Source organism: Leucoraja erinacea, chromosome 38 (genome assembly GCF_028641065.1).
Source record: "Leucoraja erinacea ecotype New England chromosome 38, Leri_hhj_1, whole genome shotgun sequence".
In the NCBI taxonomy this organism is placed as follows: Eukaryota; Metazoa; Chordata; class Chondrichthyes; order Rajiformes; family Rajidae; genus Leucoraja; species Leucoraja erinaceus.
The window spans coordinates 185,265-212,500 of NC_073414.1; the positions used below are offsets into that span (position 1 = coordinate 185,265).

Here is a 27,236-nt window from a genome sequence, read left to right on the forward strand (position 1 = left end):
ACTGAGTTGGATGATCAGCCATGATCATATTGAATGGCGAATGGTGCAGGCTCGAAGGGCCGAATGGCCTCTACTCTTGCACCTAATTTCTATGTTTCTATGTTTCTAACACATGCCTGAGCTATAGGGAGAGGTTGGGAAGGCTAGGGTTTTTTTCTTGGAGCTGAGGAGGCTGAGAATTGTAATAGAAACATAGAAAAACAGGTGCAGGAGGAGGCCATTCAGCCCTTCGAGCCAGCACAGCTATTCAATATGATCATGGCTGATCATCCACAATCAGTGCCCCGTTCCTGCCTTTTCCCCATATCCCTTGATTCCTTTAGTCCTAAGAGCTAAATCTCACTCTCTCTTGAAAACATCAAGTGAATTGGCCTCCACTGCCTTCTGTGGCAGAGAATTCCACAGATTCGCAACTCTCTGGGTGAAAAAGTCTTTGCTCATCTTCGTTCTAAATGGCCGATCCCTTATTCTTAAGCTGTGACCCCTGGTTGTTAGGTAAGTGGGAACCAGCAAGTGAGAATGTGTCTGTTCCTTTGTCAGGCACCATCAGGCTCTTGAACACTGCACAATGTTCACCTCAACCCTGGCAACTCCAAAACAATGGTTCTTTCATTGCACCACACACTTTATTGATTTTTCGTGTTTATTCCACACTCTACCGCACTTACTGGCCTGTTAAGCTGCAGCAAGCAGATATGTTCATTATTCTGTTGCTGGTACAGATGACAATTAAACACTTCTGGTCTGAAGAAGGGTCTCGACCCCAAACGTCACCCATTCCTTCTCTCCAGTGCGTGTATGTATATGTGGTTGTGTGTGTGTGTGTGTATGTATATATGTGTGTGTGTGTGTATATGTATGTGTGTGTGTATATATATATTTCTGTGTGTGTGTATATACGTATGTGTGTGTGTGTGTGTGTGTGTATATGTGTGTGTGTGTGTGTGTGTGTGTGTGTGTGCATGTATATATGTGTGTGTGTGTGTGTGTGTGTGTGTGTATGTGTGTGTGTGTGTGTATATATATGTGTGTGTGTGTGTGTGTGTGTGTGTGTGTGTATGCGTGTGTGTGTGTGTGTGTCTGTGTGTGTATGTGTGTGTGTGTGTGTGTATGTATATGTGTGTGTGCGTGTGTATATGTGTGTGTATATGTGTGTGTGTGTGTATATGTGTGTGTGTGTGTGTATATGTGTGTGTGTGTGTGTGTGTGTGTGTGTGTATGTATATGTGTGTGTGTGCGTGTGTGTGTGTACGCGTGTGCGTGTGTACGCATGTGTGTGTGTGTACGAGTGTGCGTGTGTCTGGGTATGTGAACATATGTGTGTCCATTTGAGCACGTGTGCATGTGTCTACGTGTGTGTGTGTGCACGTGCGCATGTGTGGGTTTGTGGATCCATCCATCCATCCCTCCCTCCCTCCCTCCCTCCATCCCTCCCTCCCTCCCTCCATCCATCCATCCATCCCAGGATTGCACTGTTGCCCCTCTTGGCTTCACCACTTATTCTCCAATCTATCTTTGCCTCATCAGCAGATTTAGCAAATGCGGTTTTGGTTTCTCCATCCAAGTTGTTGATGTAAATAGTGAAACGTTGATCCTGTGACAACACTCACTGCCATTTGCCAACCGGGCACACATCCAATGCAGTCTGCTCCCTCCCTGCCTGCCTGTTCTTCAGCCAAACTTCCATTGCGACCAATATGTTGCCCTCTGCACCACAAGCTATTACTTTGCACATTAACCTTAGACTCAGTGGTGCAGCGGTAGAGTTGCTGCCTTACTGCGCTGAGTTCGATCCTGACCGGTGCTGTCTGTACGGAGTTTGCACGTTCTCCCCACGGGTTTTCTCCGAGATCTTCGGTTTCCTCCCACACTCTAAAGATGTGCAATTCATTGGCCTGGTAGAAATGTAAAAACATTTGCTGCTCAGAACTAATAATTTCTCCCTGAGTTCTAGCAGCAGTCAGCTTGACTTCATTGCCCTTGCACAGAGTAATAGCTGGGCACCTGGTTGCCGTGGAGAGAGTGGTTAGTTGGTGTATCCCTAGAGCAACTGGTGGACTAAGTCTTTGTACCTGATGCTGGGAGTGCAGGCAGGTATAACATAGCCTGCAGCAACAAGATATCTCTCTGTTAGAAAGTGGCAGCTCTATGTTGTCGGCACGGTGGCTCAGCGGTAGAGTTGCTGCCTCTCAGTGCCAGCAAACTCAATGCTAGCATTTATTACAGGAGGGCTTGGATACAAAAACAGGGATGTAAGGCTGAGATACACAAAAATGCTGGAGAAACTCAGCAGGTGCAGCAGCATCTATGGAGCGAAGGAAATAGGCAATGTTTTGGGCCGAAACCCTTCTTCAGATGTAACGCTGAGGCTCTATAAGGTGCTGGTCAGGGTGCAGTTGGAATATTGTGAACAATTCTGAGCCCCATACATATCTGAGGAAGGATGTGCTGGCTCTGGAGAGGGCCCAGAGGAGGTTTACAAGAATGATCCCAGGAATGTGTGGGTTAAACTATGATGAGCGTTTGACAGCCCTGGGTCTGTACTCGCTGGAGTTTGGAAGGATAAGGGGGGACCTCATTGAAACTTACAGAATAATGAAAGGCCTGGATCGAGTGGATGTGGAGAGGATGTTTCCACTAGTGGGAGAGTCTAGGACCAGAGGTCACAGTCTCAGAATTAAAGGACGTTCTTTTAGGAAGGAGGTGAGGAGAAATTTCTTTAGTCAGAGGGTGGTGAATCTGTGGAATTCTTTGCCACACAGACGGCTGTGGAGGCCACAAGTCAGTGGATAAGGCAGATAGATAGATTCTTGATCAGTACGGGTGTCAGGGGCTATGGGGAGAGGCAGGAGAATGGGGTTAGGAGGGAGAGATAGATCAGCCATGATTGAATTGCGGAGTAGTATTGATGGGCTGAATGGCCTAATTCTACTCCTATTCCTTACGACCTGGGTTCGATCCCGACTACGGGTGCTGTCTGTACGGAGTTTGCACGCTCTCCCCATGACCGCGTGGGTTTTCTCCGAGATCTTCGGTTTCCTCCCACACTTCAAAGACGTTCAGGTTTGTAGGTTAATTTGCTTGGTGTAAATGTGAAATTGTCCCTAGTGTGTGTGTAGGATAGTGTTAGTGTGCGGGGATCGCTGGTCGGCACGGACTCGGTGGGCCGAATGGCCTTTTTCCGCGCTGTATCTCTAAACTAAACTAAACACAACTTCTATACTCAATAGGTAGACAAAAATGCTGGAGAAACTCAGCGGGTGCAGCAGCATCTATGGAGCGAAGGAAATAGGCAACGTTTCGGGTCGAAACCCTTTGGGTTTCGACCCGAAACGTTGCCTATTTCCTTTGGGTTTCGTCCCGAAACGTTGCCTATTTCCTTCGCTCCATAGATGCTGCTGCACCCGCTGAGTTTCTCCAGCATTTTTGTCTACCTTCGATTTTCCAGCATCTGCAGTTCCTTCTTAAACATTCTATACTCAATCCCCTGACTGAATGTAGGCCAATGTTCCCAAAGCCTTCTTGACCACCCAATCTAGCTGTGACGTTATTTTGTGCCTGTGCTGTCTTCTCTGTAAAACCCAAAACATCCAGCCTTGCATGGGTCAGGGAAACATATAATAATAATAATAATAATAATAATAATAAATGTTATTGTCATTGCACATAAGTGCAACGAGATTTAGAAACATAGAAACATAGACAATAGGTGCAGGAGTAGAGGCCATTCGGCCCTTCAAGCCTGCACCGCCATTCAATATGATCATGGCTGATCATCCAACTCAGTATCCCGTACCTGCCTTCTCTCCGTACCCCTTGATCCCCTTAGCCACAAGGGCCACATCTAACTCCCTCATAAATATAGCCAATGAACTGGCCTCAACTACCCTCTGTGGCAGAGAATTCCAGAGATTCACCACTCTCTGTGTGAAAAAAGTTCTTCTCATCTCGGTTTTAAAGGATTTCCCCCTATCCTTAAGCTGTGACCCCTTGTCCTGGACTTCCCCAACATCGGGAGCAATCTTCCTGCATCTAGCCTGTCCCACACCCTTAAGAATTGTGTAAGTTTCTATAAGATCCCCTCTCAATCTCCTAAATTCTAGAGAGTATAAACCAAGTCTATCCAGTCTTTCTTCATAAGACAGTCCTGACATCCCAGGAATCAGTCTGGTGAACCGTCTCTGCACTCCCTCTATGGCAATAATGTCCTTCCTCAGATTTGGAGACCAAAACTGTACGCAATACTCCAGGTGTGGTCTCACCAAGACCCTGTACAACTGCAGTAGAACCTCCCTGCTCCTATACTCAAATCCTTTAGCAATGAAAGCTAACATACCATTGGCTTTCTTCACTGCCTGCTGCACCTGCATGCCTACCTTCAATGACTGGTGTACCATGACACCCAGGTCTCGCTGCATCTCCCCCTTTCCCAATTGATATGCAGCTTCCATCCGTTGTCATAACTTAAATAACTAATACAATTTAGATTTAGATATTTAGATATCCCGAGAACTTGGATGGTAAAATAGTCAAAACAGTTCAAAGACTAAAGTGCAGATGTGACCATCTACTTCCAAGGGAGAGACAGTCCAGGGAGGATGGGGGGCACTCTGCAGGGCCGGTTCAGAGCCGCTATAGCTCTGGGAATGAAACTGTTCCTGAGTCTGGAGGTTCGGGAGTAGAAGGCCTTGTAACGTCTGCCGGAGGGAAGTAATTCAAACAGTCCGTTACATAGAAACATAGACAATAGGTGCAGGAGTAGAGGCCATTCGGCCCTTCGAGCCTGCACCATTCGCCATTCGATATGATCATGGCTGATCACCCAACTCAGTATCCCATCCCTGCCTTCTCTCCATACCCCCTGATCCCTTTAGCCACAAGGGCCACATCTAACTCCCTCTTAAATATAGCCAATGAACTGTGTGGCCTCAACTACCTTCTGTGGCAGAGAATTCCACAGATTCACCACTCTCTGTGTGTGAAAAAAAATGTTTTTCTCATCTCGGTCCTAAAAGATTTCCCTCTTATCCTTAAACTGTGTGTGTGGCCCCTTGTCCTGGACTTCCCCAACATCGGGAACAATCTTCCTGCATCTAGCCTGTCCAACCCCTTAAGAATGTTGTAAGTTTCTATAAGATCCCCCCTCAATCTTCTGAATTCTAGCGAGTACAAGCCGAAGGGTGTGAGGAGTCTTTGGGAATGCGGACAGCCTTCCTGAGGCACCATGTGTGGTAGATGCCCTCCAAGGCTGGTAGCGGTGTCCCAATAATCCTCTGCGCTCTGTGGAGGACGCGCTGAAGAGCTCTCCTCTCCGCCTCCGTGCAGCTGAGATACCACACAGAGATGCCATACGTTAATATAGTCGAGGATCTAAGTGGACCGGGCAGCATTAGGGACAACAAATGCCTGGGCTGGTGGGCAATAACTTGACCAGAGATGAGATACTTGTTAACTGTGGGGAGCAGAGACATTCTGACAATATCTCACCATCAGTACAGAATTTTACAATTTTAAGACTTGATCCTTGACATTTACCATGTCGAAAACAAATGAGTCCATTAGTAACAGCAAATTGTTGAAGACACAGTCCCCAAAATAATGAAGCAAAGACAGTCTAGGATGAAGGTGGCTGACAGCCCTACACGCCTGATTAAAATATTCTATCAACTATTATTTGATCTGGGGGCCAGGTTTTCAATCATTTAAAAACTGCCTGGAGCACATCCTGGAGGACAGTTTACAGATGGATTACAGAGAGTCTGAAATCAGCCATAAAATGATGGCACGAGATGGTGGGAAAAGTCTATTTCAAAAAGTAACGTCCTTTAATTCTGAGGCTGTGCCCTCTAGTCCTTGACTCTCCCACTAGTGGAAACATCCTCTCCACATCCACTCTATCCAGGCCTTTCACTATTCGGTAACGTTTCAATGAGGTCCCCCACCCCCTCATCCTTCTAAACTGCAACGAGAACAGGCCCAGTGCCGACAAACGCTCATCATATGTTAACGCTAACCCACTCATTGCTGGGATCGTTCATTGTAAACCTCATCAGGAACCTCTCCAGAGCCAGCTCATCCTCCCTCAGATACAGATAGATACTCCTGCGTGATGGAGCTAGGGATAGTGTGCAGAGCTAGAGAGAGAGAGAATGGCAGAGAAAGAGAGGGAGGGAGAGCGAGTGGCAGAGAGAGGGAGAGAGATAGAACGAGAGAGAGAGAGGGAGAGAAACAAATAGAACCATCCTGAGTCAGAGAGAGATAGAGGGATGATGGAGAGAGATGAATGCCTAGAGAGAGAGAGGGAGGGGGGGAGAGAATTGGGGATAGAGAGATGAAAAGACAGTGAGAGAGGGGGGAGGAGAGAGAGTGAGAGTGTGAGAGGGAGAGCGGAGATGGGCAGACAGACTGAGCTGTGTTCATCTACAGCTCTGATCAGAGAGGGGACACTTGCGTTACATAACCAGGCACATACATGCCCGATGATCACACACCAGTCCACATTTGCTGACTCGCTTGCTGTAACGTTGGAAGCCAAATAAAGGGCCTTGTTTTACATAGAAACATAGAAATTAGGTGCAGGAGTAGAGGCCATTCGGCCCTTCGAGCCTGCACCGCCATTCAATATGATCATGGCTGATCATCCAACTCAGTATCCCGTACCTGCCTTCTCTCCATACCCTCTGATCCCCTTAGCCACAAGGGCCACATCTAACTCCCTCTTAAATATAGCCAATGAACTGGCCTCAACTACCCTCTGCGGCAGAGAGTTCCAGAGATTCACCACTCTCTGTGTGAAAAAAAAGTTCTTCTCATCTCGGTTTTAAAGGATTTCCCCTTTATCCTTAAGCTGTGACCCCTTGTCCTGGACTTCCCTAACATCGGGAACAATCTTCCTGCATCTAGCCTGTCCAACCCCTTAAGAATTTTGTAAGTTTCTATAAGATCCCCCCTCAATCTTCTAAATTCTAGAGAGTATAAACCAAGTCTATCCAGTCTTTCTTCATAAGACAGTCCTGACATCCCAGGAATCAGTCTGGTGAACCGTCTCTGCACTCCCTCTATGACAATAATGTCCTTCCTCAGATTTGGAGACCAAAACTGTACGCAATACTCCAGGTGTGGTCTCACCAAGACCCTGTACAACTGCAGTAGAACCTCTCTGCTCCTATACTCAAATCCTTTTGCAATGAAAGCTAACATACCATTCGCTTTCTTTACTGCCTGCTGCACCTGCATGCCTACCTTCAATGACTGGTGTACCATGACACCCAGGTCTCGCTGCATCTCCCCTTTTCCCAATCGGCACCAGATAGATAATAATATGTTTTGGAGGGGAGACCAGGAAGCAGCAAGAAACTCTGCATTAATTATCCATCTCACACTGGAACATGAGAGAGGTCTCTACTCCTGATTGTAATCAGATTGAGCAGCGCACTCCCGTTGCTATGGGAACCTGAATGTCAAGGAGTGCCTGGCTCGGCAAGATCTAATGAGGCATCGATGCCACTTGGAAAACACGTTCGTGTGTTAACGGGTAGCTCTACACGCCAGGCTGCTGATGTTCCACTTGCCCTTCCCGCTGGAGGAGAGATGGGTGCATCAAGCAGTCAGGAGCGCCACAGTTCCCTGGCCACATACATAGAAACGTAGACAATAGGTGCAGGAGTAGAGGCCATTCGGCCCTTCGAGGCTGCACCATTCGCCATTCAATATGATCATGGCTGATCATCCAACTCAGTATCCCATCCCTGCCTTCTCTCCATACCCCCTGATCCCTTTAGCCACAAGGGCCACATCTAACTCCAATGAACTGCGTGGCCTCAACTACCTTCTGTGGCATAGAGTTCCAGAGATTCACCACTCTCTGTGTGTGAAATAGTCCATGCAAAGGCCCAGCAGACTGCTGGTGACGTGCTTGTGTACATCACAGCGGCCAACATTGCCCGTGCAGCATTAATGGTGAATTCCAACGGGTGGAGAGGAGTCAGAATTAACTGCAGCTGCTGAGAGAGAAAAGGAGATGAGAATCGTCAGATTCAGATTCAGATTCAGATTCTATCTTTAATGTGTCATTGTGCAGTGTACAGTACAGAGACAACGAAATGCAGTTAGCATCTCACCCAGAACAACGAACATGGAATAATGTGCAGTGAAATATATATATGTACAACAGTGTAATTTTTCTGGGGGGAGGAGTGATTGGCAGTCACCAAGGTGCGGAGTTAAGTAACAGCCGCGGGGAAGAAGCTGTTCCTCGACCTGCTGGTTCAGCAACGGAGAGACCTGTAGCACCTCCCGGATGGTAGGAGGGTAAACAGTCCATGGTTGGGGTGAGAGCAGTCCTTGGCGATGCTGAGCGCCCTCCGCAGACAACGCTTGCTTTGGACAGACTCAATGGAGGGGAGTGAGGAACCGGTGATGCGTTGGGCAGTTTTCACCACCCTCTGCAGAGCAACTGGGAGTCGGGGCTCGGACGGATTATAAATGGGCGGAGGAAATAAAGATCTTTCTTGAAGCAGACTTGAATCTAGCCCCGAGTAATCGAAAATTAATTGGGTGGAACAACAATTGCAACTTTGCCCTTCACCTGTAATATGTCCCTCACTGTCCCTGAATAGAATCAGTCACGGAGAGAGTCACAGAGAGAGAGTCACAGAGAGAGAGAGTCACAGAGAGAGAGAGTCACAGAGAGAGAGAGTCACAGAGAGTGAGAGTCAGAGAGAGAGAGTCAGAGACAGAGTGAGAGTCACAGAGTGAGAGTCACAGAGAGAGAGTCACAGAGAGTGAGTCACAGAGAGTGAGAGTCAGAGAGAGAGAGTCAGAGACAGAGTGAGAGACACAGAGTGAGAGTCACAGAGAGAGAGTCACAGAGAGTGAGAGTCAGAGAGAGAGAGTCAGAGACAGAGAGAGAGTCACAGAGAGAGAGTCACAGAGTGAGAGAGTCACAGAGAGTCACACAGAGTGAGTCACAGAGAGTGAGAGTCACAGAGTGAGAGTCACAGAGAGAGAGTCACAGAGAGAGAGAGAGAGTCACAGAGTGAGAGAGTCACAGAGAGAGTCACAGAGAGAGTCACAGAGAGAGTCACAGAGAGAGTCACAGAGAGAGAGAGTCACAGAGAGAGTCACAGAGAGAGAGAGTCACAGAGAGAGTCACAGAGAGAGAGTCACACAGAGTGAGAGTCACAGAGAGAGAGTCACAGAGAGAGAGAGTCACAGAGAGAGAGTCACAGAGAGAGAGTCAGAGAGTGAGAGTCACACAGAGTGAGAGTCACAGAGAGAGAGTCACAGAGTGAGAGTCACAGAGAGAGAGTCACAGAGAGAGAGAGTCACAGAGAGTCACAGAGTGAGAGTCAGAGAGTGAGAGTCACAGAGAGAGAGTCACAGAGAGAGAGTCACAGAGAGAGAGTCACAGAGAGAGAGAGAGAGTCACAGAGAGAGACAAGGGATAGGATCAGAATTAGCCCATTCGGCCCATCAAGTCTACTCCCCCATTCAATCATGGCTGATCTATCTCTCCCTCCTAACCCCATTCTCCTGCCTTCTCCCCATAACCCCTGACACCCGCACTAATCAACAATCTATCTAAGCCTGCCTTAAATATAAATACCTACTGACTTGTCCTCCACAGCCGTCTAAGGACAATTTACATTTACACCAAGCCAATTAACCTACAAACCTGCACGTCTTTGGAGTGTGGGAGGAAACCGAAGATCCTGGAGAAAACCCACGCAGGTCACGGGGAGAACGTGCAAACTCCGTACAGACAGCGCCCGTGGTCAGGATGGAACCCGGGTCTATGACGCTACAAGCTCTGTAAGGCAGCAACTCTACCCGCTGCGCCATCGTGCCGCCCCTGGTCTCGGGAGCGCCCCGTCTGATAAACTACCGTCAGTTTAGCAATCTCAGCGGCCGTCCATTCAGGCAGGAAACTGATTGGATATTTTCTCAACTTAATGTGATTATATACCTCCCCTCAGCCCTAAATACTTAAATGGATCAAGTGTGTGATGTGCCAACAGCTCTCTTATCATTGTGCTTCATAAATGTGCAATAAACAGTAAAATTACTGGAGCTGAACTCCTCAATAGATTAGATGCATCTCATGACAGCAGCAGCAGCAGCATAAAACTTGCAATTCAGTCAACAAGAATTGTGCAAAGGTTCTATGGGTCTTGCTAATTTAACTGACATCAACACAGCAAATCCAAGAGTCTCTGCTTTGGTTAATGACGGAGCCTCATGCTGTTATGTTAATTTGAAGTTGGAAAGCCGATCCGTTAGTTTATCGTTTCACGTTTCAGTTCTTGTCAGTTGTTAAGAAATCAAAGCCGTCTGACAGGAGGTTGTGGAGATGTGAACTCCTCTGGGGCTCCACATCTGCTTCTTGCCAAGGGAGGATCCTCTTTGAAGCTTGGAGTGTGTGAGATTACTGAGACTATGGTGACAGCTTTCATTCACCGACTTCCCCATTAATGTTCCGCCCTCGAGCTGATTCTCCTTCATAGAAACATAGACAATAGGTGCAGGAGTAGAGGCCATTCGGCCCTTCGAGCCTGCACCATTCGCCATTCAATATGATCATGGCTGATCATCCAACTCAGTATCCCATCCCTGCCTTCTCTCCATACCCCCTGATCCCTTTAGCCACAAGGGCCACATCTAATTCCCTCTTAAATATAGCCAATGAACTGTGTGGCCTCAACTACCTTCTGTGGCAGAGAATTCCACAGATTCACCACTCTCTGTGTGTGAAAAAAAAATGTTTTCCTCATCTCAGCCCTAAAAGACTTCCCCCTCATCCTTAAACTGTGTGACCCCTTCATCGGTTCGTGCTTGATTGTAGAAGATTGTTCCCGATGTTGGGGAAGTCCAGAACAATGGGTCACACAGTTTAAGGATAAGGAGGGAAATCTTTTAGGACCGAGATGAGAATTTTATTTTTCACACAGAGAGTGGTGAATCTGTGGAATTCTCTGCCACAGGAAGTGGTTGAGGCCACACAGTTCATTGGCTATATTTAAGAGGGAGTTAGATGTGGCCCTTGTGGCTACAGGGATCAGGGGGTATGGAGAGAAGGCAGGGATGGGATACTGAGTTGGATGATCAGCCATGATCACATCGAATGGCGAATGGTGCAGGCTCGAAGGGCCGAATGGCCTCTACTCCTGCACCTATTGTCTATGTTTCTATGTTTCTATGTTTACTTGGGAACATCTCCTGATTTTGTTGAGAAACGGTATTTCTACTTGTAAAGCAGCACGGTGGTGCAGCGGGTAGAACTGCTGCCTCACAGCGCCAGAGACCCGGGTTCGATCCTGACCACGGGTGCTGCTGTGTATGAAATATCATTAACATATTTAAGGTCTTGCACAAGAGAGGCTCATCGTGGCGTTCAGAATAACAGAAGCTTGTTAGTTTACTCCGAGTCTTAATTAAAGTCCGTTCCAAGACAGGTGCTGTCTGTACGGAGTTTGCACGTTCTCCCCGTAATCATGTGGGTTTTCTGCAGATGCTCCGGTTTCCTCCCACACTCCAAAGCCGTACAGGTTTGTAGGTTAATTGGCTTCTGTAAATTGTAAATTGTCCCTAGTGTGTGTGTAGGATAGTGTTAGTGAGCGGGGATCGCTGGTCGGTTCGGACTCAGTGGGCCGAAGGGCCTGTTTCTGTGCTGTATCTCTAAAGTCTAACAAGGAGGAGAAGAAGAATGCTCTGGTGAGTAAAGAGGAATGAGACACCTAGGTGAACTTTGTCGGAAGGAACTGCAGGTGCTGGTTTACATCATAGACTCAAACTGTTGGAGGAACTCAGCGGGTCAGGCAGCATCTGTGGAGAACATGGATAGGTGACGTTTCACAGAGTGCTGGAGTAACTCAGCGGGTCAGGCAGCATCTGTGGAGAACATGGATAGGTGACGTTTCACAGAGTGCTGGAGTAACTCAGCGGGTCAGGCAGCCTCTGTGGAGAACATGGATAGGTGACGTTTCGGTGACTGCACAGACCCTCGCGGTAATGTCATGACAAGGAACTGCAAGTGCTGGTCTACCAAAATAGTATTATCCAATTTAAGGTAACTAAAACAGCCCTTTCCCCAAGACCCCCCCCATCTCCCCATAAGAGCTGAATCTAGAGGTCCCCTGTTACTGGGAATGTGAGTCTTATAGAGTCACAGAGTGATACAGCATGGAAACAGGCCCCCCAGCCCAACTTGCCCACACTGCCCAACATGCCCCATCTACACTAGTTTGGCCCATATCCCTCTAAACCTATCCTATCCATGTACCTGTCTGAATGTTTCTTAAACGTTGGGATAGTCCCAGCCTCAACTACCTCCTCTGGCAGCTTGTTCCATACACCCACCACCCTTTGTGTGAAAAAGTTACCCCTCAGATTCCTATTAAATCTTTTCCCCTTCACATTGAACCTGTGTCCTCTGGTCCTCGATTCCCCTACTCTGGGCAAGAGACTCTGGGCATCTACCCGATCTATTCCTCGGACTCTCAGTCTGAAGAAGGGTCTCGTCCCAAAACGTCACCCATTCCTTCTCTCCAGCGATACTGCCTGACTCATTGAGTTACTCAGCAATTTGTGTCTCTTTCCCTTTTCCATATATGTTTCATCCACTTTCCAATTCTTAAAGCCAAACTCTCTAGATAATAATTAGCGTGATATATTAATGTGATAGATCTAATGTTTCCCTTTGCTCTTACTCTGCTGTTTCTCTTTGAAAAGATTGCAGGATCTTGTGTTAAGCATTAATGACTTGAAGTACTGCCAGTGGAACTAATCTCTAGATGTGAGCGCTACAGAGGTGATGAGGCCTGCTCCTGTGTCCAGAGTGCAGAGCAGTATTTGTGAAAGACTTGTAGAGACACAGACATAGAAACATAGAAAATAGGTGCAGGAGTAGAGGCCATTCGGCCCTTCGAGCCTGCACCATTCGCCATTCAATATGATCATGGCTGATCATCCAACTCAGTATCCTGTACCTGCCTTCTCTCCATACCCCCTGATCCCTTTAGCCACAAGGGCCACATCTAACTCCCTCTTAAATATAGCCAATGAACTGGCCTCAACTGGGGCCGAAACCCAAAGGAAATAGGCAACGTTTCGGGTCGAAACCCGAAGGGTTTCGGGACGAAACGTTGCCTATTTCCTACGCTCCATAGATGCTGCTGCACCCGCTGAGTTTTTGGCTGATCATCCAACTCAGTATCCTGTACCTGCCTTCTCTCCATACCCCCTGATCCCTTTAGCCACAAGGGCCACATCTAACTCCCTCTTAAATATAGCCAATGAACTGTGTGGCCTCAACCACCTTCTGTGGCAGAGAATTCCACAGATTCACCACTCTCTGTGTGTGAAAAAAAATGTTTTTCTCATCTCGGTCCTAAAAGATTTCCCCCTTATCCTTAAGCTGTGACCCCTTGTTCTGGACTTCGCCAACATCGGGAACAATCTTCCTGCATCTAGCCTGTCAAACCCCTTAAGAATTCTGTAAGTTTCTATGAGATCCCCCCTCAATCTTCTAAATTCTAGCGAGTACAAGCCGAGTCTATCCAGTCTTTCTTCATATGAAAGTCCTGCCATCCCAGGAATCAGTCTGGTGAACCTTCTCTGTACTCCCTCTATGGCACGAATAGAGAAGGAATATTGCCCATTAGCTATGTGTGTTACGAAATGGTGACTCCACTTCAGATGTTGAACGGTTACAATTCAAGGAACAAGGACTAATTGGGAAATAATTCCCCCTTCAGTTGAGATGAAGTGCTTAATTGTCTTATTTTGAGCATGTTATTTTACAGGAGGAGATAAAAGTATTATGTCTAGTGAGCGGAGTTTTGGTCCATTGCTAGTTCTGAATACGAGACTGAATATTGTGTGGAAAATAGAAGAAAATGAGAAAGGATTTACGGGGGGCTGTCCCACTTACGTGATTTTTTTCGGCGACCAGAACAAGGTACGACTGTTTGGGCGACTACTCAAGGCCGTACAGGCTTCACCCCACGATATGTCACCAGGGTGTTGCCTGTACGGTGATGAGTCGTCTCCTCAGTCGCCCAAAGAGTCGGAGCGTCTTTCTGGATTTTCAACGTGTTGGAAATTTTAGGGGACCTGCAACAACCTGTGACGGGTACCGGCAGTTGCCAAATAAGTTGCGTAAGTGGGACAGGCCCTTTAAGGACATTTTTGTTCTCTGGGTACTGGAAAATCAAAGCCAGATTTTCAGTTTCACAAAGTGCTGGAGTTTTACTGTAGAACGTGGAGCAGGAGAATAGTTTTCAGACAATGATCAGCCAATGATCTGCTGGTGGGATCAAATGGCCTAGTCATCTTGTAGTGTTACCTGTGGGATATTTTACAGATCCATTGGGGAGCCCCTTGCCTATGTGTGGAACAAATAATTACATTTTAATAAAATAATTTCCAATTTGTTTCGAGATGATTCAATGTGATATTCTTTGCTATGATTGATATTCATTTGGTATGCTAGCCTTTATAAATCAGAGCATTGAGTATAGAAGCTGGGATGTAATGTTAAAATTGTACAAGGCATTGGTGAGACCAAATCTGGAGTATGGTGCACAATTTTGGTCGCCCAATTATAGGAAGGATGTCAACAAAATAGAGAGAGTACAGAGGAGATTTACTAGAATGTTGCCTGGGTTTCAACAACTAAGTTACAGAGATAGGTTGAGTAAGTTAGGTAATTATTCTCTGGCGCGCAGAAGGTTAAGGGGGGGACTTGACAGAGGTCTTTAAAATGATGAGAGGGATAGACAGAGTTGATGTGGACAAGCTTTTCCCTTTGAGAATAGGGAAGATTCAAACAAGAGGACATGACTTCAGAATTAAGGGACAGAAGTTTAGGGGTAATATGAGGGGGAACTTCTTTACTCAGAGAGTGGTAGCGGTGTGGAATGAGCTTCCATTGGAAGTGGTGGAGGCAGGTTCATTGGTATCATTTAAAAAAAATTGGATAGGCATATGGATGAGAAGGGAATGGAGGGTTATGGTATGAGTGCAGGCAGGTGGGACTAAGGGGAAAAAACATTTGTTCGGCACGGACTTGTAGGGCCGAGATGGCCTGTTTCCGTGCTGTAATTGTTATATGGTTATATGGTTATATGATATACAGGCCCCAGCCAGACCTCAGACAGGAGATGAGGAGGGATTTCTTTAGTCAGAGGGTGGTGAATCCATGGAATTCTTTGCCACAGAGGCTGTGGAGGCCAAGTCAATGAATATTTTTAAGGTGGAGATTGCTAGGTTTTTGATTAGTGCGGGTGTCAGAGGTTATGGGGAGAAGGCAGGAGAATGGGGTTAGGAGGGAGAGATGGATCAGCCACGATTTAATCGCAGAGTAGACTTGATGGGCCGAATGGCCTAATTTTTCTCTTAGAACTTATGAAGATTTTATTTAACTTGTTATATTTGGGGCGGCACGGTGGCGCAGCGGTAGAGTTGCTGCCTCACAGCGCCAGAGACCCGGGTTCGATCCTGACTATGGGTGCTGTCTGTACGGAGTTTGCATGCTCTTCCCATGAGCCCCATGAGTGTTTTTTTGTTAGATCTTCGGTTTCTTCCCACACTCCAAAGACTTGCAGATTTGCAGGTTATTTGGCTTGGTGTAAATGTAAATTGTCCCCAGTGTGTGTGTAGGATAGTATGCGGGGATCGCTGGTCGGCACGGACTCGGTGGGCCGAAGGGCCTGTTTTCACGCTGTATCTCCAAACTAAACTGTCCATTGGTGCTTCTACTGATTTGTTCTTCTCTCTTGCTCTAGCTCGCTGGCCTGAGGTGTTTGTCCACAGAACGGTGGGTGTGCGTGATGATGGAGAGATTCCTCGTGTCTCTGCTGTTGCTCAGCCTGGCGGTCAGGACTCAACTCTGCCCCAAACGCTGCATCTGCCAGAACCTCTCACCGTCCCTGGCCATCCTCTGCTCCAAAACCGGGCTGCTCTTCGTGCCCCCGTTCATCGACAGGAGAACAGTGGAGCTGAGGCTCACCGACAATTTCATCACCACTGTCAGGAGGAAAGACTTTGCCAACATGACCAGCCTGGTGCACCTCACCCTGTCCAGGAACACCATCAGCCAGATCATGCCGCTGACCTTTGGTGATCTGCGTGGCCTCCGGGCCTTGCATCTGGACAGCAACAGGTTGACCACGGTCTTGCCCGAACATTTCAGCGGCTTGGTCAACCTCCGGCACCTCATCCTCAGTAACAACCAACTTCACCACATCTCGACCAACTCCTTCTATGACTTTGAAACCTCCCTCGAAGACCTGGACCTTTCTTACAACAACTTGGAGGATCTGCCTTGGGATACCATTAGTAAAATGACCAACATCAACTCTCTGAGCTTGGACCACAACCTGATTGTATTTGTTCCTGAAGGGACATTTTCCAACCTCCACAAGTTGGGCCGGTTGGACATGACCTCCAACAAGCTTCACAAGTTGCCCCCCGATCCACTCTTCCTCAGAGTCCGAATGTACTCGAAGACAAAGGGGTCCCCGCTGTCATCTCTGGTGCTCAACTTTGGTGGGAATCCCCTGCATTGTAACTGCGAGCTGCTCTGGTTGAGGCGTCTCACCAGGGAAGATGATCTAGAGACCTGTGCGTCTCCGCCCCACCTCATGGGCAAATACTTCTGGTTCATCCCCGAGGAGGAGTTCACCTGCGATCCTCCGCTGATCACGCGACACAGCTCCAAGATCTACGTCATGGAAGGTCAACGAGCCATCCTCAAATGTAAAGGGGTGGGAGACCCAAACCCAACCATTCACTGGACCTCACCAGAGGGAAGACTGATCTCCAATTCCACCCGGGCCACTTCCTACGAGAACGGGACTCTGGAGATGCTGATTGCCGCGCCTAAAGACACCGGCACTTTCACCTGCTTTGCCTCCAACGCTGCAGGTGATGCCGTGGTCACGGTAGACCTGGTAGTCAATCCTCTCCCACATTTTGCCAACGCCACCAACAACATCAAGGAGCCAGACCCCGGCTCGTCCGACATCACCACCTCCTCCAAGTCTGCGTCGCCCTCTGTGGCCAACGACACAAAGACTCAGCAGGACAGGAGGGTCACTGCCACTGACCTCACCTCCACCTCGGTACAAATACGCTGGCCCTCACAGCGCCATGTGCCCGGCATTCGCATGTACCAGGTGCAGTACAACAGCTCCAGCGACGACGTCCTTGTGTACAGGTAACAGCACATTGAACTGTATAATGCACTGTGTACAGGGAACACTGCATCACCATTGTACAATGCACTGTGTACCGGTAACACCACACCGAACTGTACAATGCACTGTATACAGGGAACACAACACTGACCACTATACAATGCCTTGTATACAGGTGACACACACTGAACTGTACAATGCACTGTGTACAGGTAACACACACTGAACTGTATAATGCACTGTGTGCCGGTAACACTGCACTCACCATTGTACAATGCCTTGTATACAGGTAACACCACACTGAACTGTATAATGCACTGTGTGCAGGTAACACCACACTGAACTGTACAATGCACTGTGTACCGGTAACACTGCACTCACCATTGTACAATGCCTTGTATACAGGTAACACCACACTGAACACTGCATAATGCCTTGTATACAGGTAACAGCACACTGAACTGTATAATGCCTTGTATACAGGTAACAGCACACTGAACTGTACAATGCACTGTGTACAGGTAACACTGTACTCACCACTGCACGATGCCCTTGTATACAGGTAACAGCACACTGAACACTGCATAATGCACTGTGTACAGGTAACGCCACACTGAACTGTATAATGCACTGTGTATACAGGTAACAGCACATTGAACACTACATAATGCCCCATGTACAGGTAACACACACTCACCATTGTACAATGCTCGTGTACAGGTAACACCACACAGAGGGGGAAAAATGGGATATGAAATGAGTTTCCAGAGAAGGTAGTTAAACCAGGTGCCAGAACAACATTTAAAAGACATTTGGACAGGTGCACGGATAGAAGTTGAAACGGAAGGAAAATTCATGTTAAGTTTCAGATACTAGCAGGGGGCTTGGTTTAATGTATTAATGAATGATACACCTTCAACAGTGTTTGGGACTTGTACAAGAGCAGTGACCATGAGTGTGGACAGCAGTGAGTGATGTATTGGGGGTGGGGTAGTCACTCTGACCAATGCTCTGTAGTAACCTACAACACAAGGTTTAGTTTAGTTTAGAGATACAGCGCGGAAACAGGCCATTCGGCCCATCAAATAGAAATCCCATTCGCCAGGACAGATATTTATAAGAACTCATTCTTTGTAAGAACCTTAAGGGAATGGAATAAACTAGACAACAATAAAGTCAAATCACCTTCACTAGACAGGTTTAGAGGAGTACTAACAGCACATTAGTATGCACAACACATCCAAGTTGGCGATATGCAGAGCATTGCCAGAGTATATGCTCGAAGGGCCGAATGGCCTACTCCTGCACCTAACTTCTATGTTTCTATGTTTGCCCTGCCGACTGCTAATTCAGAAGATCAAGTCTACTCCGCCATTCAATCCTGGCTGATGTATCTTTCCATCTCAAACCCATTCTCCTGCCTTCTCCCCATAACCCCTGACACCCGGACTGATCAAGGTTAGAGGGATCTGGGCCAAACGTGGACAAATGGGACTTGCTTGGATGAGCATCTTGGGTGGCATGGACAATGGGCCGAAGGGCCTGTTTCCATACTGTATAACTCTACGACTCCAATACAAGACGTATATCCACAGAGACAGTTTAATCTGAGGCCATACCCTAGTTTAAATGATAGTTGTGGTACACTTATTACAGTTAATTATGGTTGGTATATCTCTTTTAATTACAGGTCATAACTCAGTAATAATTGTGGTCTGTGTATCTGTGTTAATTGCAGTTTATTCATCAGTGGTAACTGTCTGCTTGCTGTGACCAGAGTCTAATTGCACTTCAGTGGTGATGAGTGTAGCTCTCTGCACTTGTCCTGGCCACTGCCCCTGACTTTCCTCCAGCCCTTCCCCATCTCCATGCACCTTGGACCCTGTTCTACCACAGTGCCAAGACTCATGTTCCATCCTCCCTTCTTAGGGCTGTGGACTGTCCTATGCTGCCTCAATCTTACAATGCTTCACACCTTCTCCCTCCCTGGAAATATACCCCTTGCCTTCAGAAACATAGACTAGTAAAGCACCAGAACAGTCCCTTCAGCCCACAATGTCTGTGCCGAACATGATGCTAAGACTATAATCTCTTGTTTCCCCTTTCCCTAAAGGGCCTGTCCCACTAACAAGACCCACTTCACAACCTTTTTTACTCGTGGACATTTTTCATCTTGTTGTAAAAACGCCCCGACCTACTTGATGCCACGTGTACCTACAGCTAACGCACGACCTACCTACGACCATGCTGCGAGTATAAGTCACGGGCAAACTCATGTTCGTGAAAGTGGGTTAGGCCCTTAACTAAAGAAGGGTCTCGACCCGAAACGTCACCCATTCCTTCCTTCTCTCCACAGATGTTGCCTGTCCTGCTGAGTTAAGTCCCTGTCCCACTTAGGAAACCTGAACGGAAACCTCTGGAGACTTTGAGCCCCACCCAAGGTTTCTGTGCGGTTCCCGGAGGTTTTTGTCAGTCTCCCTACCTGCTTCCACTGCCTGCAACCTCCGGCAACCACCTGCAACCTCCAGGAACCGCACGGGAACCTTGGGTGGGGCGCAAAGTCTCCAGAGGTTTCCGTTCAGGTTTCCCAAGTGGGACGGGGGCATATAGACTTTATTCCACAGGAGGCTGAGGGATGATCTTATAGAGATGTGTCAAATTATGGGAGGAATAGGTAGTGAATGCATAGTGTCTTTTTCCAAGGTTAGGGGAATCAGGAACTAGGTTTAAGTACTCGAGAGCGCAGCTTTAAAATAAAAAGGGGAAAGTGTAAAGGGGATGTATGGGGCAAGATTTTTTCCACAGAGGGTGGTGGGTGCCTGGAACGCACTGTCAGGGGTGGTGGCAGAGGCTGCCAAAGAACTGATACATAAATTGTAATTAACACATATACACAAACCATTGAATTATGACCTGTAATTAAATGAGATATACAAACCACAATTAACTCTAATAAGTGTACCACAATTAACATTCATGCTAGGATATATTCCCTAATTAAACTGTTTCTGTAGATAGCTCTAGAGAGAAGTTGTGAAGGCTGGATCTCTATTCCTTGTAGCGCAGGAGGATGAGGGGTGATCTTATAGAGGTGTACAAAATCATGAGAGGAATAGATCGGGATAATGCACAGTCTCTTGCCCAGAGTAGGGGAATTGAGGGTCGTAGGACATAGGTTCAAGGTGAAGGGGAAAAGATTTAATAGGAATCTGAGGGGTAACTTTTTCACACAAAGGGTGGTGGGTGTATGGAACGAGCTGCCAGAGGAGGTAGTTGAGGCTGGGACTATCCCAACGTTTAAGAAACATTCAGACAGGTACATGGATAGGACAGGTTTGGAGGGATATGGGCCAAACTAGTGTAGATGGGGCATGTTGGGCGGTGTGGGCAAGTTGGGCTGGAGGGCCTGTTTCCATGCTGTATCACTCTGTGACTCTATAAGACTCACATTCCCAGTAACAGGGGACCTCTAGATTCAGCTCTTATGGGGAGATGGGGGGGGGGGGGGGGGGGGGGGGGGTCTTGGGGAAAGGGCTGTTTTTGTTACCTTAAATTGGATAATACTATTTTTGGTAAACCAGTACTTGCAGTTCCTTGTCATGACATTACCGCGAGGGTCTGTGCAGTCTCCGAAACGTCACCTATCCATGTTCTCCACAGATGCTGCCTGACCCGCTGAGTTATGGTGCAGCAGCATCTATGGAGCTAAGGAAATAGGCAACGTTTCGGGCCGAAACCCTTCTGGAAATAGGCAACGTTTCGGGCCGAAACCCTTCCGGGTTTCGGCCCGAAACGTTGCCTATTTCCTTAGCTCCATAGATGCTGCTGCACCCGCTGAGTTACTCCAGCACTCTGTGAAATGTCACCTATCCATGTTCTCCACAGATGCTGCCTGACCCGCTGAGTTACTCCAGCACTCTGTGCGTCTCAGTATTGGCTCCACAACACAGTCTCATTACAAATGTGGAAATGTTTGACCAAGTCCAAACCATTAATGTAAACATTGGATCAGTGGTGGCACCAGCGCTAAATGTCCATGATCACCGCAAACCATCTTATGCTGGGAATATGTGCTGGTGCTCCCACTCTCTGCTTCATAAGGTCATGAGATAGGAGCAGCACTAGACCATTCGGCCCATCAAGTCTACTCCGCCATTCAATCACGGCTGATCTATCTCTCCCTCTTAACTCCATTCTCCTGCCTTCTCCCCACACTCTGACTAAAGAAATTCCTCCTCATCTCCTTCTAAAGGTATGTCCTATTATTCTGAGGCTATGACCTCTGGTCTTAGACTCTCCCACTAGTGGAAACATCCTCCACATCCACTCTATCCAGGCCCTTCACGATTCACTGGCATCTGTTCAGAAAGTGCAGTAAGGTTGGTCACACAAGAGTTTCCCTTGAGAATTCCTTGCTCTTCAAGATGCGGTGTTGTAGATAGTGAGGTCGGGTGTCAGGGGTTATGGGGAGAAGGCAGGAGAATGGGGTTAAGAGGGAGATAGAGCAGCTATGATTGAATAGCGGAATAGACTTGATGGGCCGAATGGCCTAATTCTACTATTATCCCTTATGTTTTTATGATCTTCTGACCACAGAGCAAATATAATGTCATAAGGAATAGGAGTAGAATTAGGCCATTCGGCCCATCGAGTCCACTCCGCCATTCAATCATGGCTGATCTACCTCTCCGTCCTAACCCCATTCTCCTGCCTTCTCCCCATAACCTCCGACACCCGTGGGTAAATATGTCGGGCATAGTGAAGTACAAGGGGTAGCATCGATGCTGTGGGCCGAAGGGCCTGTTTCTATGCTGTTCCCCTTCTTTGATCCTATTGCAGTTTGTGCTTCTGGATATTGTTTGCTCCTTTGTGGCGTTTCTTGTTCAGAATGTCGAGCGGGCTGCTCCACAACTCTCTGAGCTTGGTTTATTCTGATGTTTGCTGTAAATCCGGCAATTACATTCGCTCTCCATCAGTCACCAGGCACTGCAGCATTTTCCCAATTAATTATTAAATATGTGTAGTCATGTCTCTGCTTTTGCATTGCCCTATTTTTAAATCTACAGATATAAACCATCTGGACCAGAAATCTTATCCTCGGAGAATTTGAATGGTTTATATAATATCCCTGCTTTGACTGCAACTATCTCCAGGCCAATCTCACTTCCACCTGCTGAAGACCAGAGCAAAAATAATGACTTCATTGTTCCAGCATCTCCCTCTTGTTGCCCGCTGTGATTTTCCACCTACTCTGCAAAAATCCTAACTCCCGTTTGGAACTGATATCGCCGTAAATCATTTCGCCGGTTTATATATGTCCTTGACAGTTGTATGTCATCCCCCATCTTTACCTTGCTACTTGTTCCACCTTTGTCAGGAATCCTCTTCATATTCTCTCTCATCGCTGCCTCTACACTTCACGTGTCTCTCTCTATTCCCTGAAGGTCTCTACAGCCTCTCAATGAAGGCTCAGAAGTGTTTAATTTGTTTTTTCCTTTTGGCAAGAATTTATTCCCTGTCATTCTCTCCTGCGTTACATTCTCCCCTCTGTTGCTTCACATACTTATTGTTTTGCATTCTCGCCAGTTTATTTCACAAATTCTGTTAATCAATCCCTTAAAAAATACCTATGTATACCTGGTTGATGGTGCGTGCATCTAAAACGTTGTTTTGTGTGTTATCCAGGCAGATCACGCTGTAGAACATGCATAGAACATGGGACATGGGACATGGAATATAGAATGGGACAGAGCATTGAACATGGGTCATAGAACATGGGTCATAGAACATAGAACATGCAACATGGGATATAGGGCATAGGACAGGACATAGGACATGGGACATGGGATAGAAACATAGAAACATAGACAATAGGTGCAGGAGTAGAGGCCATTCGGCCCTTCGAGCCTGCACCATTCGCCATTCAATATGATCATGGCTGATCATCCAACTCAGTATCCCGTACCTGCCTTCTCTCCATACCCCCTGATCCCTTTAGCCACAAGGGCCACATCTAACTCCCTCTTAAATATAGCCAATGAACTGTGTGGCCTCAACTACCCTCTGTGGCAGAGAATTCCAGAGATTCACCACTCTCTGTGTGAAAAAAGTTCTTCTCATCTCGGTTTTAAGTGAAAAAAGTTCTCCTCATCTCGGTTTTAAACGTAGAACATGGGTCATAGAACATAGAACATGCAACATGGGATATAGGGCATAGGACATAGGACAGGACATAGGACATGGAACATAGAACGTGACATGGGACATGGGATAGAACATTGAACAGGATATAGAACATAGAACTGGAACATAGAACATGGGATATAGGACATGGGACATAGAACATAGGACAGAACATAGAACATGCAACATGGGACAGTTCAACAGGGAACATGCCCTCCAGCCCACAATGTCTGTGTTGAAGGAGTCAAACGAGGGAAGGCAGGGATGGTCTGGATGGTCTCCAGGTTGTCCACAAGAGGGAGAGGGGTTCCTTGTAGCCAGTGGGGAGATGAGCATGTTTGGGGGTGGGGGGGTTACAATCTGCCCATCACCATCAGGTGGAGACATGTCCACTGCACGATGAGCACGTCCACTGCAGCAGTTCTCTCCCCACACAACGTGAGGACTGAAGGAATATATTTATTGAAGTGCTGAATGATTTATGAAGGGCCTTGTATATTTCATGAAGCTCTATTTATAATAGGTTCAAGTTTGCCACTTATTAAAGAACAGTGGAATGGGAGTGAGGTCTAGGTAAACATCTTTTATACATCAACTTCTTCATGTGCTGGAACAAGTTTGTAAGCTGTTTATTTTGGGAGGAATGTTTGCAGACCACAGTCCGATACCCCGACCAGGCATGAGTGCGTTAACATATGATGAGCGTTTGTCGGCACTGGGCCTGTACTCGCTGGAGTTTAGAAGGATGAGCGGGGACGTCATTGAAACTTACAGAATAGTGAAAGGCCTGGATAGAGTGGATGCGGAGAGGATGTTTCCACTAGTGGGAGAGTCTAGGACCAGAGGTCACAGCCTCAGAATTAAAGGACTTTTCCTTTAGGAAGGAGATGAGGAGGAATTTATGCTAGTTTCAGTAAAGGTGGTCAACATAAAATCCCACCTTCGATTTTCCAGCATCTGCAGTTCCTTCTTAAACACAAAACCCCACCTGCTTTGCCAATAACTTTCAGGAGAAGTCATTTGTTCATCTTGACAGCTGTGTCATAGCGAGTATCCGGTTTAGTTTCTAACAGGGCAACACGGTGTAGCAGCGGGTAGAGCTGCTGCCTCACATCGCCAGGGACCCGGGTTCGACCCTGACTACGGGTGCTGTCTGTACAGAGTTTGCACGTTCTCCCCGTGACCTCGTGGGTTTTCTCCAGGTGCTCCGGTTTCCTCCCACACTCCAAGGACGTAGTTTGTAGGTTAATTGGTATAAGTGTGAATCGTCCCTTGTGTGTGTGTGTGTGTGTGTGTGTGTGTGTGTGTGTGTGTGTGTGTGTGTGTGTGTGTGTGTGTGTGTGGTGTGTGTGTGTGTGTGTGCGTGTGCGTGTGTGTGTGTGTAGGACAGCACTAGAGTACAGGGATCACTGGTCAGCATGGACTCAGTGTTCCTGCGCTGTTTCTCCAAACTAAACCAGACTCAGCCGAGAGGAAAACTATGGGGGAGCTGAAGGGGACAAGCAGGAAATAACTCCCAATGGAATTGTGCGGTGATGTGTAGCTATTGGTATGTGGGGCAATTCATCAGAAGATGGGGACTAGTTAATGAGCTCAGAAGCCAAGGATGAAATATTTGCATTCATCTTCACTTAAATTGATAATCCATCTCGGATTCCTAATGAAATCTCCATTAGTGCAGAGGCCAGTTTTTCAGGCACTTTCCGTTATGTTACGGGACGTTATTTATCACATGTACCGAGGTACAGTGAAGTATACAAGCGCTTAGATACACCTTAGATAAGTATCTCAGATACAGGACACGTGTACAGCAGTCGTACACTGAGTGTACACAGTTGTGGAGGAAGGAACTGCAGATGCTTGAAGACTGGATAGACTCGGCTTGTACTCGCTAGAATTTAGAAGATTGAGGGGGGATCTTATAGAAACTTCCAAAATTCTCAAGGGGTTGGACGGGCTAGATGCAGGAAGATTGTTCCCGATGTTGGGGAAGTCCAGGACAAGGGGTCACACAGGTTAAGGATAAGGGGGAAATCTTTTAGGACCGAGATGAGAAAAACATTTTTTTTCACACGCAGAGAGTGGTGAATCTGTGGAATTCTCTGCCACAGAAGGTAGTTGAGGCCACACAGCTCATTGGCTATATTTAAGAGGGAGTTAGATGTGGCCCTTGTGGTTAAAGGGATCAGGGGGTATGGAGAGAAGGCAGGTACAGGATACTGAGTTGGATGATCAGCCATGATCGTATTGAATGGCGAATGGTGCAGGCTCGAAGGGCTGAATGGCCTCTACTCCTGCACATATTGTCTATGTTTCCATGCTGTTTTAAACTGTAGATTGACACAAAATGCTGGAGTAACTCAGCGGATCAGACAGCGATAGGTGCCGTATCAGGTCGTCTGAAGAAGGTTCTCAACCCAAAACATCACCTATTCCTTCTCTCCAGAGATGCTGCATGTCCCACTGAGTTACTCCAGCTTTTTGTGTCTATCTTCAGTACACAGATTCGCCAGTTTTGTGGCATTTTCAAGTCCCAGTTGTTGTAAGTTGCCAGCAGAAGAGCACAGCTAATCTGTGGACAGCCAGTCACCCACACACAAGTTAGTTTAGTTTATTGTCCTGTGTACCGAGGTACAGTGAAAAGCTTTTGTTGCGTGCTAACCAGTCAGCGGAAAGACAATACATGATTACAATCGAGCCGTCCACAGTGTACAGATACATGATAAGGGAATAACGTTTAGTGCAAGGTAAAGTCAGCAAAGTCCGATCAAGGATAGTCCGAGGGTCACCAATGAGGTAGATAGTAGTTCAGCACCGCTCTCTGGTTGTGGTAGGATGGTTCAGTTGCCTGATAACAGCCGGGAAGAAACTGTCCCTGAATCTGGAGGTGTGCGTTTGTTTTCACACTTCTGTACCTCTTGCCCGATGGGAGAGGGGAGAAGAGGGAGTGGCCGGGGTGAGACTGGTCCTTGATGATGCTGCTGGCCTTGCCGAGGCAGCGTGAGGTGTAGATGGAGGCGATGGAAGGGAGGATTGGTTTGTGTGATAGAAACATAGAAACATAGAAATTTGGTGCAGGAGTAGAGGCCATTCGGCCATTTGAGCCTGCACCGCCATTCAATATGATCATGGCTGATCATCCAACTCAGTATCCCGTACCTGCCTTCTCTCCATACCCCCTGATCCCCTTAGCCACAAGGGCCACATCTAACTCCCTCTTAAATATAGCCAATGAACTGCCCTCTGTGGCAGAGAGTTCCAGAGATTCACCACTCTCTGTGTGAAAAAAGTTCTTCTCATCTCGGTTTTAAAGGATTTCCCCCTTATCCTTAAGCTGTGACCCCTTGTCCTGGACTTCCCCAACATCGGGAACAATCTTCCTGCATCAATGGTCTGGGCTGCGCCCACAATTTGTGGTCATGGATGGAGCTGTTCCTATCCCAGTTGGTATATGTACCTCAGACCGAGTAATGCCTAATGTCCAGTCGGATGTCCACCTGCAGTTACAGGTGTGTCCACCTGCCTGGCCAAGTCTGTTACCCAACTACACAAGCACCGCCGCGACCACCAGCAGATGTGTTGTTACACCCGACAACATCCAATGCTTCCGCTACTCCCATGCCTCTGCCCTCTACCACCAAGGAGAGAGACCGCACACACTACATCCATCAGTGTCCTCCCTCTCTGTACATATAACTCTGTTACCACACCTTCACAGTGCTGGCCAACCCTACCAGCTGTGCCCTTGTGCTGGCAAAGATCACAGTTATTCCATGATAGGGAGTGAAACACACAAACAAAACACAATGCTATTCCAGTCTAATTTAGTTTAGAGATACAGCACGGAAACAGGCC

The 27,236-nt window shown here is 47.3% G+C and overlaps 1 protein-coding gene across 1 annotated transcript in view; it reads left to right on the forward strand.

Annotated features, from left to right (window-relative positions):
* LOC129714069 (leucine-rich repeat and fibronectin type III domain-containing protein 1-like protein) overlaps positions 1 to 27,236 on the forward strand; it is a 101,996-nt gene that overhangs the window by 58,422 nt on the left and 16,338 nt on the right. The window contains exon 2 of the mRNA XM_055663527.1: positions 15,786 to 17,218. Coding sequence (XP_055519502.1) covers positions 15,831 to 17,218 — 1,388 coding nt within the window. The 5' untranslated portion in view covers positions 15,786 to 15,830. The remainder of the gene's footprint in view (positions 1 to 15,785; positions 17,219 to 27,236) is intronic.